Below are 17,447 nucleotides of genomic sequence, written 5' to 3' on the forward strand. Positions count from 1 at the left end.
GATGGGGCTCTGTATTTATACATCCCTTCATTTGGGTTATTCTGTCATGGTAAATGTTTGTTCATATATCTATTTGTTTTTAAAGTGATTTAAAAGATAATAACACAACATTGACTGCTGTATCCCTATTTTGGACATTTTTAACTATTATGTCTTTGTATTTTTCACACATCATTGTCAATATAATGGAATTTTATATGACTGTCAAACAAGTGAGAGGTTTAGCTAGCTGTAAAACCAGGTTTAATCCAGCAATTTCTACATTCAAATTAGTTAGCATGTGTATTGATGTTTATATTCATATTCATATATAGGATATATTCATACTCCTGCTTATAGTTGCAAAACATAAAACAATTATACAATTTCCATTTAATAATGTATTTTCTGCTAGTATATGCTGCATTTTTTCACAACATCTGTGAGTTATCTCTTAAAGCTATCTTCTACTGAAATTCTTATGTTTCTAAAAAAAGGTCAAAAACACAATCTGTTTAATTATAGAATTTCATCTTGGACTAAATTGGAATTATTTATCTGTTTGTTAATTGTTGGATTTTCCCTGATTTTCACTATTTGTTGTTTGATCTCTGTAACATTGCCATTTAGTGATGATTTATCCCATATCTTAAACAACAGCATATGACGAGTTTCTATCTCCTAAATTATAAAAAAATATTTAATATAGTGCTATATGTGTAAATGAAAATGACACAATGTGGAAAATGACTGATTCATAGTTCTGTTGTCATTTCTGGCATTTCAATATCAATTTCTTCTTGATAGGATAAAGTTGATTTGACTGAATCTCTCAAATTCTTTCTTTTCTTGTTTGAACCTGGTTGAAAATCACTTGATTTGACAATTGAATCTTCTATATCCCTTGTTTTTGTTTCAAAATTGTTTGGACTTTGTATAAAATCATTGCTGACAGTTCCAATAGCACTATAATCTGGGACCACTGTCAAATATTCACTATTTTCTTTTGTTTGTCCATTTTGTTGGTGAATGTCAACCTTAACAGCACCATCTATGACAGGACTTTCATTGTCTCTTGATTGGTCTACATCTATATTTTTTCTCTGAGTTTGTGAGTCTACTAAAGATACATAAGTTCTTATTGAATCATTAAAACTGGCATCTCCATTAATAAAACTGCCAGGGAAAACACCATTCATGGCAGCACTTTCATTCTTTCTTGATTGGTCTACATCTTTATTTCTCCTCTGAATTTGTGAGTCAACTAAAGATACATAAGTTCTTATAGAATCATTAAAACTGGTATCTCCATTAATAATACAACCAGGACAAACATGTTTTTTGTCCATCACTGTTCCTGCGACCTGTCCCATATTTTTTCTATCAGATCCTTCAAAAGCAACAGTTGAATAATAGTGTCTACCAGCTGTATTACATCTCTCACAGTTTTGGATTGCATTCCCATGTATTTCATTCTTTTTAATTTTATTTTTATCATTTGCATGGCTACTTTCTGGCTGATTTCGATTCTCTTGTGAAACTGGTACCATATATCCATCACTGTCAATATCATGCCTAACAGGATTTACGTTATCTTTTATGCTGAAATATCTTGGATCTGATATAACATTTGCTCTCAGATCCTGATTTTCCTGAGATGGCCCCTGTATTTCTAGTACATGTAATGACAAGGGGTTTTCAGCATGGACTGATCCATCACTTAATTGTCTGATAATATTAGCATTGCTAAATGAATGTTGACTAAATGAATTTCTTTGCCATTTCCTTTTTGTATAACCTTGTCTGCATTTAATTAATACAATTATTAGAATGACCACTGCTAAGCACAACACTGTCACTACTATCCATAACCATGTAATGTTTTTATTTTCCTTTGATAGAATACCAATTATAACAGTAGAACTTCCTGTTGAAATGTCAGTTGATGAATATAAACTTTTAAGTTCAGTTGTTGAACTTTCTGTTGAAACTTGTGTTGAACTTAAACCTTCTGGTCCAGGAGTAAGAATCGAACTTACAGTTGAAATGTCAGTTGTTAAACTTATAGTTGAAATGGCAATTGTTGAACTTAAATTTTCTGGTTCGGTAGTAAGAGTTGAACTTTCTGTTGATATGGCAATTGTTGAACTTAAATCTTCTGGTTCAGTAGTAAGAGTTGACTTTTCTGTTGAAATGTCAACTGTTGAACTTAAACCTTTTGGTTCAGTAGTAAGAGTTGAACTTTCTGTTGAAATGGCAATTGTTGAACTTATAGTTGAAATGTCAGTTGTTGAACTTAAACTTTCTGGTTCAGGAGTAAAAGTTGAACTTTCTGTTGAAATGGCAATTGTTGAACTTAATATTTCTGGTTCAGTAGTAAGAGTTGAACTTTCTGTTGAAATGGCAATTGTTGAACTTATAGTTGAAATGTCAGTTGTTGAACTTAAACTTTCTGGTTCAGGAGTAAAAGTTGAACTTTCCGTTGAAATGGCAATTGTTATTTCTAGTTCAGTAGTAAGAGTTGAACTTTCTGTTGAAATGGCAATTGTTGAACTTAAACTTTCTGGTTCAGTAGTAAGAGTTGAACTTGAAATGTCAGTTGTTGTACTTAAATCTTCTTGTTCAGGAGTAAGAGTTGAACTTATCGTTTCTGGTTCAGGACTACTTATAACACTTGTAGTTTCAGGTACTGTAAAACAAAGAATGTGTTGGTGTTACCATAAGAACTGGTACATTTCCCAAACCAATACAAGCGGAAATAACAAAAGGTAGCAATATTAAAGTTAGTCGGTATATATATCTAAAGATTTTTTTTCTTAAACAATTTGACGATTATTAATTGTTACTGATGTGTATTTATATAAGTACATTGCTCTTGTTTCCTATTCTCATTGTTGAGTTACTTGTATAACTTCATATTTATTTATTCTTATAGACATACATAAAAAAATCTTTAATGACTATCATTACACTAGAACCATTAGCTGACCTGAGTTATCTTCCATGTTACCAAGACTTTTGTTTCTGGTGTCTTTTAAAAATAACACAAAAACTCTGTTTTAGTACATTTGTTGTAGGAACTTATATCCCAACTTAAAGTATGTCTTTCTATGTTGTGATGTTACACTACTGTTTCAGGTAAGGGTGAAGGTTTGGTACCATTTTGAAAAATGTTTAAACCTGCAGCAATTGTTTGCACCTATCCTAAGTCAGCAATCTGATGTTCAGTAGTTGTCGCTTGTATATGTGGTTTATAAGTGTTTCTCGTTTCTCGTTTTTTTTATATAGATTAGACCGTTGGTTTTCCTGTTTGAATGGTTTTACACTAGTAATTAATGGGCCCTTTATAGCTTGCTGTTTGGTGTGAGCCAAGGCTCCGTGTTGAAGACCGTACCTTGACCTATAATGGTTTTCTTTTATAAATTGTGACTTGGATGGTGACTTTACAAATCTTTGCTTGAAAACAGTTAAATTGTAAAAACCGGAAATAAAACTGAAGTAAGGAACATTACCCTGCTGGAGTGGTGATTATGAGAGAAGTACATCTGTTAGAACATATGAAACTAGAACTTACACCATGGCAGGCAGGAGACACCAGCATCTTTACTGTGATCTTTACATGCTGAATCAGAAACTTCCCATCCTAAGTTTGGACAATCAAAAATATCTGATTCAGTTCCATCACACTGTAAACTATCCATTAACACAGATCCAGTACCTCGGCCATGGTAAGATGAAATATGTATTGAACCTTTACCAAAACCAAGCTGCTGACAAACTACATTAGCATCATATTGTGACCATTTGTTGTCACAGATTGTCCCCCATACTCCATCTCTTGCTACTTCCACTCGACCTTGAGAAGGCAAAATCCCTCCAACAAGTCTGATATCCATACCTAAAGAAGTCAGCATAAGAGAAATTTTAATATTTTAAATAATCATTTATCAATTGTTGGAAATAGAAAAAAAGTTAAATTTATCCTTGGAAGAATTAAAGCCATATCAGTTAATGGCCGTGAATGGTTGTACAGAGGCGGATTTAGAGGGGGGGCCCGGGGGACCCGGGCCCCCCCCCTTTTTGGGAAAAAAATTGGTTGCGTATATAGGGAATCACTGAAGCGTGACTGGAGCGGGCCCCCTCTTAGCGCAGTCAGTGGGCCCCCACTTATGAAAATTTCTAGATCCGCTAGTGTTGTATGCTATTAAGTGCACATATCTAGGCCAACAAAGAGAACTTTTTGATAACTTGTAATGGGAGATAACTAAGTCTTTTCATTAGACTTAAATAAATTAAAACATTCCTCAAGTTTTGAAAACATTTTGTATTTATCCTCTTGATACAAATTAGATTAAATCAAGTTAAGCTCTTCCAAGAAGTTTGTACTGTGAAAACTTCAATAGTCTCAACCCCCCCCCCCCCCCCCCCCCCCCCCCTCTTTTTCCTTCACCTTCCAAATAAAATTATGTTCAGAAATAAAGCCTGATTTAACAATGGTGCTGTAAATATCAAGAACCAGAGTGATATTACCTGTTCCATTGTAACAAATAACACCAGCTGGTTGTACATTAGAGGAACACTGTGTTGTTAGATTCATTGAAAAACTACAGTCATATATTGATGCTTCATCTCCCAAACATTCAACGTTTGATAGCCAGATAGGATCAATCTGTGAAAGGAGCTTTAATGTTCCAAATGTCTGTCCATTTAAATAACCATTTTGATGACAGATAACTTTGGCATCATTATCATCCCAACCATCCTGGCACACTGTTCCCCGAATTCCATACTGTGACACCCTCACTTCTCCACTGTTAACATCATCTATGTATATCTGGAAATCTATCATTTAAAATCTCTGATCAAAATAATTACAGAACTTTAATGAAATTATCAATTCTACTTTTGGGTTTATATTTGGCATACTTTAAAAAACTTCTATATAGTGTGAAGAGCTTTAAAAAAAAACCTTAAGAAAATTTGTTAATAAAATTTAAAAAAAACATTGTCCCTGCAAAACATTCATGTAAATTGTTGAATTCATTTTGAATGACATAGTAAACTAAATGATTATCTCCCCTTTCTAAGTTTTATTGATGCTAATATATTAACATACAACACAGTTTTATCTTCAATTTTCAATGAAAAGAAGGACTGTTAAACAATAATCCATTTTAAATGGTACAGTCAACTTATTAACAGTTATCTCCCCTTATCTTCAATTTAAAATTCCTAACTTCAATATACATCAAAGGTATTTACCATCAGTAACATTGTGTTTGATGCATACAACACTGGCATATTCTGAATATTTGCATTTTCCAATTGTATGGGGACAGTCTAAAATATCATTCTCATTCCCCTGACAACTTATATCTGTTGTAAAGCCTGAGTATGGTGATCGTCCAAATATTCCAGATGATAGAACTCTAGCTCTGGCATATCCAAGCTGCCTACAGACAACAGTTGCATCTTCTTGCTCAAATTTGGATGTACATAAATTTGTCCATTGTCTTCCTTGGTAAACCTCAACTCTTCCCATTTTCACATTGTCATTTGTTTCTCCCCCTGATAGACGCACTAAAATATATGTATGTATATCTTTTTAGACAATATTGATATCCCTTAATTAGTAAATAATTTATCATTTTAAGTTAATATGAAAGCTTTAAGGATATTCGTAGATGAGACGCTGGTATGAGTAACTGTTTCCGGTAGTTAACATACCAATGGGTAACATATACATCTGTATATGTAAATGAAAACTAACTTACAATACATGCACACATTGTAAATTTGGTTTCTGTTTTCTTGAAAGAAGTACCAGTAAATCTTTTTTGGGGGACAAATATTCAAAGATTAATAAATTAATGTGACTAAACATTGCTGCCCTCCAATACAGCAGCCATTGTATGTGCTTACCACTGCCATAACACAAGACTCCTGCATCATGACTGTGGTCTAGACAGTCTTCATCAACAACATTTCTCCAACCTGAACTGGGACAATCTGTGATTAATGTTTCCTTCCCTGTACACTGTAGGTCTGACATATAAACCGTTCCATTGCCTGGTGGAACAGGTCCACTGAAAATATGGAATACAAAAAAAACTTGGTAAAAAAGCACATATTTAATGAATCTAACTCAAGACAACAGTAATTAATTCCCACAGCACACACCCTATGTTCTATCTCTTATTCAACTTACTTCACTTTTAAAAAAAATCTGACTTTGTAGTGAAAAAGTCTAGTTTGCGTTTAAAAAAACTTAATAAAATATGCTGATGAGATGTAATTTTCCATTATTGAGAACAATCTAAAATCAAGTTACTTTCAGATTTGTTATTATGCTTCCGAAGTCCCTAAAAGATTATAAAAGTGACATAAACAAAGGAAATAAAACTTTCTTTTTGCATTTTTATGGTAATGACCAATACAAAGACCATAGATATGGCTTGCCAATAAAAATCTAGACTGTGAAGGGGAGATAATTCTTGTTTCACAGATTTTCTTGAAACATTTTAAACAGCTTATATTTTATCATTTTATTATTTTTGTTATTTCAAAATATCTTTTTAAAGATAAAATAAGTACACAATATAAACTAATGTCAGTCATATTCAAATCAAATCTTGGTAATATCTATTATGGCTATACAGTCCAATTTGTCTTTGTTTTCTGCAAAATGTGAAGCAAAATGTCATGAAAGGATCAATGAGAAATCAATCCATATTCTTAAATTTATCAACTTACTTCACTAATACAGATTTTTCACAAGATTTTCAATAAGTTATTCAAAGTGGACCAATCCCAAAATATTGGAGTTACAAACCTCCACTTCCTGCCTGCAACAAAACCAATATATCTACAGATAACCTCAGCATCTCTAGTTGACCATTCTTTATTACATATTGTTCCTATTTTACCATCAACTTCAATGTTAACTCTGCCAAAATCTACACCTCCATCACTTATATTGACATTGAAACCTGCAAACCAGATAACAAAATTGAGATTTGGGTACAATTCCTTATATAAAACTTTGTTAAACATTATAATTCCAATTGGCAGAATAAAATGTGGTATTTTAACAGAACCATTTCAAAGTAGTTTCTTTTCCTGCATTAATAATATAAAATCAGAAAACTGACAGCTTTAAAACTTATTAAAATTTTGAAATTGAATGAAATCTTGACAATTCAGAAAAAAAGAGTTGCAGATTAAATATTGAATAGTAGATAGATAACTGGGTCTATTAATCTCATTCCTTTAGAATCCAAATTACTTTGATGAGAAACACAGGAAATTATTGGTACTGCATTTCCAATAAAAGTAAGAGTAATAATAATTATTGTTAAAAATAACCTGACATATTAAAACAAATGACTCCAGCACTATATCCTGATTCACACAAATCTTCTGTTCTGATGCAGTCCTCCAAGTTTTGTTCTTGTCCTGTACAGTTTATTGAGTTAACAAGGAAAGGTAGTACATTTGACTTTGGGTATATTGTTGACAGTCCACCTCTATAACCAAGCTGATGACAGGCAACTTCAGCCTCTTCTTTATCCCAGGATGAAGCACAAATCTGTCCTGTAGCTTGGTATTTATCTTCAAACCAATTTAATTGACCATATGATAAACTGTTGTTTAAACTTAGGATTGTTCCTAAAAAAACAAATACCAATCTGGTGTTAGTTTTGTATTTCAATCGAAGTGCTCTGAAGAGTACAGAATAACGCTTTCATTTTGAAATTGATATGAAATATAGGTTGAATTATCGTGTATCTAGGTAGGCAAATTATAAATTTAAATTGAGAGTTATCTTCCTTTGTTCATGGTTGCACATCGTTATAAATGATTCTTGACAAGTAAGGAACTTTAATACACATCATTTTGTATCATTTTTTACTTAAATGTGCATCTTTGGAAAGTGAAAGAGTTTCCATTATTTCCAACATAGTTAAAAGTTACAAAAACTTTCACAATTTAGATTATCAATCACAATTTATTTGGCTAATGTCCAATGAAGATAGTCACATTTTTAATCAAGTGAGCAATTTAATTAATAATTTAAATGTTGTTCGAAAACAACTATTAGAAACTTAGTGAGTTTATATATTTCACTGTAAAAAGACAGAGGCATAATTTAGATATCTGTACAGTTTCTTATTGTAGGATCATAAAAACACCAGGGGAAAAACCAGAATATTTAAATTCAGTTTCCTATATTTTTTAGGATCACTGTATTTGTCAAAGTTGAAACATGATACATTTTATAAATATACATTAGTGTGTCTTTCTTTTCTCTTCGTTGTAATCATTGATTTAATTGTACTCAAATAATTGTAATCATTTTGTAATCATTGTACCAAATTTAACTTGTGATTATTCTGCCTGTAATGGGCGTCTTTAATTGACAATAAAATATATTTGATTTGATTTGATTTGTTGTAACTTTTTTTTAATATCTTAGTTTAACATTTCTACATAAAATGCAATACAATGTAATTGTAATGTAATTAATTACATTTGAAAATCAATGTAATTCGAATGTAACTAATTACTTTGGCATGTAATTGACCCCAGATCTGCAATGGATGGCATTGACAGGATAGGATCTAAAGAATGATCATTTTATTCACTGCATCACTTTGTCTGAACCATCAAAGGTTGAGGTAAAGTTGGGAAGATATATGAAAGGGCAGATTTGGTAAGGCCTTTCAAAGCCCCTAAAGAATTCGAAAATCAAGATATGTGAATCTATCAAATAACAATCCTTTTATGTTTACAAGCCATACTTGTATCAGATATAAGCATCGATATTTTTTTTCTTGTGTCAAAACCTATTTTCTGTAGGACTTCTACTATCTTGCATTTTCAATGTGAAAACCTTCAAAAACTGACGAAGTAGCTCCTTTTCGAGAAATTGAAATTAATAATTAAATCTGATATTTGGATTTTTCAAAAGAGTTTCTTATAGAAATTTCATGCATCTTTTTGAGAATGGTTGTGGCTCACATCTTACAAGTATGAAACGTTTCATATGAATATTGGCAACACAGATAAACTAATGAAAGATTCAACAAGGTTCAAAACCAGGGAATTCATAACAATAACTCGTATCATTCAACTTTAATTAGAAAAAATACTATTTAGGCTAAGTTTATATTTGACTTACCGTTCACAACAGAGTCGTAACAAGATACAGCTAAATATCCTCCCTTACAACTGTCAATTTCTATCAATGAACAGTTGTTGATGTCCTCTCCTTGGTCACATTTAATATAACCATTGAAATAATCACCACTCACTTCTCCATAGTAACCAACTGGAAGAACCAAACCATCACCATGTCCTAATTCTTGACATATAACCTTTGACTCTTTATTTTCCGATTGACCTTGACATAATATCACCCATGATCGATTGTGGTTCAATTGTACTACTCCTATGTTATTTGCTTGTATTAACCTTACAATTTCTACAAATACAAAAATCTTTAGTTTGCATTGATAGTTCAGTGGCGGATCCAGAACTTTTCATAAGGGGCTCCGATGACTGACATAAAAGGGGGTTGGGGGGTTGGGGTTAGGGGTGCTCCAGTGATTCCATATATAATCAACCAAATTGTTCCCACGAAAAAAAGGGGGGGGAGACTGTTGCCCCCTTTGAATCCGCCCTATGTAGTTTCCGTCTTTAAAAATAAAGATGAACGCAGAACTTATTTTATAATGTAAATTGCTCAATTTAAGCACTCATAGACAACTTCCATGTAGTAATACTTTCCTATTTGCTGCTGACACAGGATGAGTCATAGACATGCTTAACTTCTGCTTTCTTTTTGGCTAGTTATTATATGTTCAATTGATGCAACTTATTGTGTACTATACATATATGGATATCTATTTTTCTTTTTTAATTTACTTTAAACATATTTATTTATAGTGGATTGGGAAACAAGTTTTGCAACTTATATTAATCCCTTTCCACTTTGCGGGTGCGAGTGCTGCCTTGTAGCGGCATTAGCCTTGTCTTTTTCGAAATCTACAAGGGTGTAGATTTTAACGTGCAAGACATATGGCTCTCTCTTAACACGTTTTTTTTTCATTTTGGGCTGCTTGTTTGTTATCTTTATCGCATTGTTTGAATAGTATTATGCAAATTATTGATGTTGTAATGTTTATGCTCTTTGGGGCCCATGATTGGAAATAAGGTATCTTCTTTTTCTTCTGTATTAATTTGGCTTTATTTCATTTCGATGAGTACCAATTCTCTTGGAATGAAGACAAAAAAATCGTTTTGAGAATATCTGATTGCATGGTTATGAATTCTTCACACAAGCCTACAGTAAAGGAGTAGGTTCAGTAAGACCCCTTTTTGGCCCCAAAATATATAGCAGTTTTAGAAAATTGTGAAAATGTAATCTTTAAGCTATATTTTGGAAAGTAAAATGCTTCTGCTACATAAATATGAGCTGTTTTTGACAATACAATGCACAAATATCGCGTTCTAGCATCATTAAGTCATGTTAAATTACTGTTCAAAATCTTCAAAATTTTAGCATTTTGGTTAAATTTTAGACGGTTTTCGTCTAAAATGAAAGTGGCCGCATTCGTGTTCATTCATAATATTGAAATGTAAGTTGTATTTGATAATAATACAAAACATATATAAAGGTTGAGGATGAACACGGATGCGGCCACTTTCATTTTTGACAAAAACCATCTGAAAAGTGACGTTTTTTGGCATATTTGATAAATTTTTCATATTTAAGCTTGAATCAGAGGGTTTTTAATGACTGAATCAGTTAAAATCTTTCAGATAAACTAATCGAATCAATTAAAATAGACACTTAAGTGTTTAAAAAGTGTCCAAAAACTTTCGTTAGATGAACCTGAAATTTGAGGCCAAAATCGGCCCTTACCGGACCTACTCCTTTGTGTATTTTAATATAACATTTTTGATTCGTGGCTTTGTACTTCCACCCACGGAATTAGCATATTAAGAACCTTACAAATTATAATAAATCCGAATTATTCAAGTTTTATTTTAAATTTCAGATTGAAACTGATATATGTGCTAATTCTGGAACAGTTTATTAATTGTAAAGTTTTGAAATACAAAATAAGAAGGATAGTATTATAGGTGAAATCAGTTGATCACACAGATATAATGATAAATAGAATGATTTAATTCAATGTAGCATACATAGACACTTGTCACAGATTTTTTTCCCTCTATATTTTTCCGAGAAAAGTGTCTGTAGTAGCATAGTCCAGCTTTTCTTTCTAGTCTGTCCACCATTGTTAGATCGAGCCAATGCACGGGTCTACATCTCTTCCTGTTTCTTATCTGAAGGTGGTGCAAATTAATTGAAAGTATTCTGTTTAAAATTAATGTTATAATAAAAAAATAAAATCACAACTAAAACTAAAACATTCAGTTTAAATGCCGGTTTTCCAAGCTGACTAATTTTTATATCATACCACATAAAAAAAACTTTTTGATGATTTTTTTACATTTAAATATATTTGAGTCGACAAACTACTTTTCATAAAGAAATTTAACTCATCAGGAATTGAATAACATATTCTTATCTGCATACATAGTTTTGATATAGTTTTCAAGATCTGAATATACGAAAACTCATTTGAGCACATACAATCGTTTCACATTGATATCAAAGCCACTTGTTTAGATTGTTGATACAAGTGTGGATAGTTACCCTCCCCCACGCCCCAATTGACAGAGACTAATGTCTGTAATTAAAATCAATAAACAATTTGAAATATTTGATTGAAAATTATACTAGGTTGTACAAGCATCTCATCACCCAATCCAAGAAAAATGTCTCTTATGGTTGTGTACGTTGACACTTAAAATGGTTTCGGTTAACAGTTTATGAATATCTGGCGATAGACAAATACTGTAAGCATAAGTGAGAAGGAGTGCAGTTCTTTATTTGGAAACAATTTTCAATTGTATTTCAAAAACAAATCACTGCAAATCGCTTATCATTTAATAAGGATAGGTATCATCACGCACACAATGATAACAATCGGCAAAGGCCAAGTACAAAGTGCATTGCATTACAAAATACATATTATATATATGACAACTGCATGTACAGTATCAATAGATTCTATACAAGATATATGCATGTATTATAATATTATGATTTTTGTAACACATCATTCCTTGATCTTCCTTATTAATAAAGATTTAGAAATATCAACCTAAAATTTGGATATCACACGACGCACATTTACATTGATCCACCAAATTACTGCTTGATATTTTTACTATAATCTTTTATACCAAATAAAATCATAATACACATACAATGACAGCATGGAGTCCCTTTCCATTCGTTTGATGTGTTTGAGCTTTTTGGCCATTTGATAGGGACTTTCCGTTATGAATGTCCTTGGCGTCGGGAAACTTAAAAGATTTTTAGAGAGGATCGGTAATTTTGCATGCATTGTATCTAACTTTACGAGCTTTATAAACAATATTCCCGTAAAAATTCAGATATGAACAGATTTCTCTAGGTACTTCTTCTTCTTCTTCTTCCAGGTAAGGAACCGAATTCAAATCTTGAATGTATGAGGTCCCGCGAAAACTAACGCAATGTCGGACAACACAGAAAGTTTTCTCTTGGCTATTTACAGGATAAAACGTTCTCTATATATATACAAATAAAACTATTTACAGGATGTTACTGTCTAAATTTTAACAGAGCATGCCTTCAGGGCAGCTCTGAATCCATCAACTGTTTCAGCTGATGTTGCGGATGTTGGCAGTTGGTTCCAGTCTCTAATGGTCCTTGGAAAGAATGATTGTCCGAAGGCGTCTGTTGTGGCCCTTTCTTGGAAGAAGCGGTTTTTACCTCTGGTCCGGCTATCGTTTGGCGTTAGATATTGGTGCCTATCTATGTCTATCAGATCATGTTGGATTTTGAATAGCATGCATAGCCTATTTTGTTTCCTGCGGTCTTCAAGGCTTTCCCATTTCAAAGATGTTACCATTTTTGTTACACAGCCAGGTGTGCGGTCTGTGTAGTTGTTGTTAACAAATCTAGCTGCTCTTTTCTGTACCTGCTCGATTGCTTTTATTTTAGCCTGTTTCGTAGGATCCCATACTGTGCTAGCATACTCAACTGAAGGTCTTACTATTGTTGAATATGCTGCTGCTTTGACCGGTTTAGTGCAATCTTTTAGGTTACGTCGTATGAAGCCTAGTGTTTTGTTTCCTTTTCCCACTATGTTGTCGATGTGTCTGTCCCAGGTTAGATTATTGCTGATAGTAACTCCCAGGTATTTACTAGCTTCAACGGTGTCCAGTGTGTGCCCGTGTAATTTGTAATTAGTTGGTATTACAGGACGGTTCTTGGGTTGTATTCTAATTACAATGCATTTTTTTGCATTGAAGCTCATTTGCCACTTATCTTCCCAGTCCTCTAATGATGTGAGATCTTTTTGTAGTAGGTCACTTTCTGCTTGGTTACTGATAGTTCGATAGAGGAGGCTGTCGTCTGCAAAAAGTTTGGTCTCTGATGATGTTGCTGTTTCTGGCATGTCGTTTATGTAGGCCAGGAACAGTAGGGGTCCAAGGACTGTTCCTTGAGGAACACCAGAGAGTACTGGTACTTGTTCAGAGACAGCTCCTTCTAGAATAACGCTTTGCATTCTGTTTTGTAGGAATGATCTTATCCACCTGTTTGCTTTAGGATTTACTCCGTAGTACTCAAGTTTATGTAGTAGGCGATGGTGTGGCACTTTATCAAACGCTTTAGCAAAATCTAGTAGTATGATATCTACCTGGCTGTTACCTTTTAATTTCGATGCAATATCATGAATGGTGATGATGAGTTGGGATTCGCAAGATCGTCGTTTGCGGAATCCATGCTGTGCATTTGTGAGGATTTTGTATTTGTCGAAATGGTCCATTACGCTGCTGTGTACAATGTGTTCTAGGACTTTGCATGTAATGGAGGTAAGTGATACAGGCCTGTAATTTGATGCCAAGTGTCTTTCATCCTTTTTGAAGAGTGACTACATTTGCATCTTTCCAATCTTGAGGGACTTCTCCGGTGTTGAGGGATGCTTGGTACAGTTCTGTAAGAATTGGAGCAAGTTGGTCTGCTGCTGTCTTTTTAAAAAATATGTGTATCATTGAAATAATTTAGTAAGGGAGAGAATTCAAAGATTTGACAAATAAACCAGTCAGTCATTCATGATTACGTTCATTGAAACATAAGATGTTTTTTCGTACATGGGCATAGAGAACTAATTTGGAAATGCAACACCAAGACAAGACAACAAGAAGGGACCAAAGGAACATTAAACCCAAAAAGCATAATTAACAATACAGTGTAGTATTTTATCGGGAGCGATTATGCGTCCCCTTTTGTAGTAACTTTGTAAAGAGATACCTGAATTAAACTGATATAATATCTAAACATATCAAAGGAAACTACAATCTATATTTTAATAAGATAGAAGAAACTAAATTAAATGTTAAAAGACAGTTTATATGACTTATTTAAAGTCCCCAGTATAGTTAGAGAACTCATAATTATTTGAAGCACACTTTCGACCTACCGAATTTGTAATAACATGAACAACACGACGGGTACCACATGTGGAGCAGGATCTGATAGATATCCCCATTATATAAAGAGGGTGACCCAGTCGTATATTTTGAGGTGATGGGTTCCGCTTTCTAGTAATTTATTTGTAGGCATTTTTTGTATTATTACTTGTATTTTTTTTCTTCAGTTCTTGGCAGGTTGTGTGTGACATTAGTATACATGTTTTTATTTAGTTGTTTATACTGTGGCTTTACAAAAACTTTTTCGGGACATCAATTTCATCCTTACTCGATTATGGTAGCAATTCGATTTTTTAAAATGATTAATCCGGGCGTATGACATTTGCGCCGATTTTTTTATTTTTTCATTCTTTCATTTGCGCCAATTTCATTTTTTCATTTGCGCCGATTTTATATTTGCCCCTATTTGGATTTACAGGTAAGTTAATACTTGTACATGTACTATACAGTTAAGGTATATTGGTAAACTCTGGTTAAAAACATAGGTTTTAGTTAATTTTGATTCATATTATTCTGAACTTTGCTGTAACACGATGGACATATTGCACATTGCGACGAGCCGAGGAGTCAATGTTTTAACCATCGACGGCTATACACATAATTACGTAAGCCAGACAAATATAGAAGAGTCGAAATCACAAGAAAGGAATATATTAGATGTATCGCCTATAAATACCCAGCAACAACAGATTTATGGTTTTAATGTATTCCGTTTTAATGGATTTGATTGATGTAAATATAGATTTTCAATTCGTCATTTTAGTATAAACCAGAGTTTTTTTTATCTAAGGATTTTACTTTTTGATTTTAAAGTATGTGAATATAGTGTACAACTGGCTAACGGAAGAGTTCTATAATGTTAAATGAAAAATAACTTGACTATGAATAAAATCTTGAAAAAAATCTTGATGTTGTCTCATTTGCACTCAAACCACATATTCTTATGTCTATCCACCTGTAATTAACCTGTAATTTACCTGTAAAAAAAATCGGCGCAAATGAAAACAAAAATCGGCGCAAATGAAAACAAAAATCGGCGCAAATGAAAGAAAAAATCGGCGCAAATGCAAAACGCCGATTAATCCGTACCTGTTAATGGTAATATCGAAAAAAAAACCAAGTTTTTATAGACAGCTACCTTAAGACGACAATAATTATGAATTTGTAGTATATTTGCGTAAAAGGGACATGTTTGTTGACTTTAGAAATTAAACTTGTCAATGAATACAAATCGATTTGTAAGCAACACTGTGCTGTTAGGTATAAAGTAACCGAACAGATCTTACACATTAAATTATGACCAAAATTAAAGAAACTTAAAACAACTTGATTTCGAAAATAGTTTCAAATTGCCTCACGTATTTCATCTAATTGCACAAAAGTACATGTATATCTGCATGTTTAAAATTTAAAACAAATACACGTAAAGAATACGAATGGAACCCTTATTGAATGTAAAATTCGAGTCCCACAACCGGTATTCAGTTCAGTTCAAGTTAAGCAAGTCTTGTACTTACCAGAACACCTGGTAGATTTCACCAGGACTATGAATATTATCCATACGTCTATTAGGGAAGACATCTTTAACTACCTGAAACATTAGCTGTTAAATTCAGCTTTTAAACTCTTTGTTCACCGTTATTTATAAAAATAAAATTTGTACAATGCAGACAATGTTTACAACAGTGACAACCGGTGCATATAAATTCTATTATTAACAAACTTTCTAGTAACCCCTTTAAATGATTGTGTATGTTAACTTGATCCACCTTGACAAGATACATATACATATATATATACTAGAACACACCCGTGATATCGCGGGTTCGCCGTGACTGAATTAAAGTATATAACTATGCACAAGCCTTATCTTAGTATTAGTAGTTCTGTCATCTGATAAAGCCGGTCATGCCGATTATAAGATACACAATTTTCTCTGCTTTCAAATCTTTCTGTTTGAACCCGTCGAACTGGAACTTATCAATTATTGGTATTATTGCATAGCAATATAATATTTCCAACAGAAAGTAACCAAAACTTAGCGTGCAATAAATTCTAATATTGCACTAGTGCAATAAATCAAAATTCATGACGTCATCAATGACAAAATCTTAGTTTAATTAAACCAATTTTTACTTTCAAGTATTATATTGCTATACAATAAAAGGGTTATTGCATGAATATTGGGGAATATTGTCCCTCGTAGAACATATATTGCACTCGCAAGCTCGTGCAATATAAAATTCTACTCGGGACAATATTCCCCAATATTCATGCAATAACCCTATATTATTAATTATTTGGAAAACAAAAGGTCTTGGAATTGAGTATTTTTTAATCAACAGCATTGTCCTATATTAGTTATAAATAAAGTTCAAAAAATCAGAATGTGAATATATATGTTCAAACTCTTTTAGGTCATTTTTTAGTAGCAATAAACAAAAAAACTATGTTAATTGGACATGCTTTGATACTATATATGCCCTTGAATTTTTACTAGATAACATTTTTGCTCGCTTTGGGGATTCAGTATATCGTCAGATTATCGGAATTCCAATGGGAACTAACTGTGCACCACTTATTGCGGACCTGTTTTTGTATTGTTATGAGTTACAATTTATAACAAAAATAAGCAAAGACCCATCGAAACAACATCTGATAAACAAATTTAATAATACTTTTAGATATTTGGATGATATTTTGGCTCTCAATAATGACGACTTCAGTATGTATATTAATGAAATTTATCCTGTTGAACTTACTTTAAATAAAGCTAATACTAACAATGACCACTGCCCTTTTCTCGATCTTGATATCTATATCACTAATGGAAAGCTGAATACTAAAATTTA

General features: G+C 32.7%; 1 protein-coding gene across 1 annotated transcript; it reads right to left on the reverse strand.

Annotated features, from left to right (window-relative positions):
* Positions 1-216: 216 nt before the first annotated feature.
* Positions 217-16,311, reverse strand: LOC139521008 (scavenger receptor cysteine-rich domain-containing protein DMBT1-like). The gene is made up of 9 exons (XM_071314154.1): positions 16,113-16,311; positions 9,161-9,463; positions 7,345-7,647; positions 6,812-6,968; positions 5,902-6,065; positions 5,242-5,559; positions 4,510-4,821; positions 3,554-3,877; positions 217-2,668 (listed from the first exon to the last, which is right to left on the reverse strand). The coding sequence occupies exons 1-9, from the start codon at positions 16,174-16,176 to the stop codon at positions 735-737; spliced, it is 3,879 nt and encodes a 1,292-aa protein (XP_071170255.1). The 5' UTR covers positions 16,177-16,311; the 3' UTR covers positions 217-734.
* Between the last annotated feature and the right edge of the window lie 1,136 nt (positions 16,312-17,447).

The sequence above is a fragment of the Mytilus edulis genome, chromosome 4, assembly GCF_963676685.1.
Source record: "Mytilus edulis chromosome 4, xbMytEdul2.2, whole genome shotgun sequence".
NCBI lineage: Eukaryota > Metazoa > Mollusca > Bivalvia > Mytilida > Mytilidae > Mytilus > Mytilus edulis.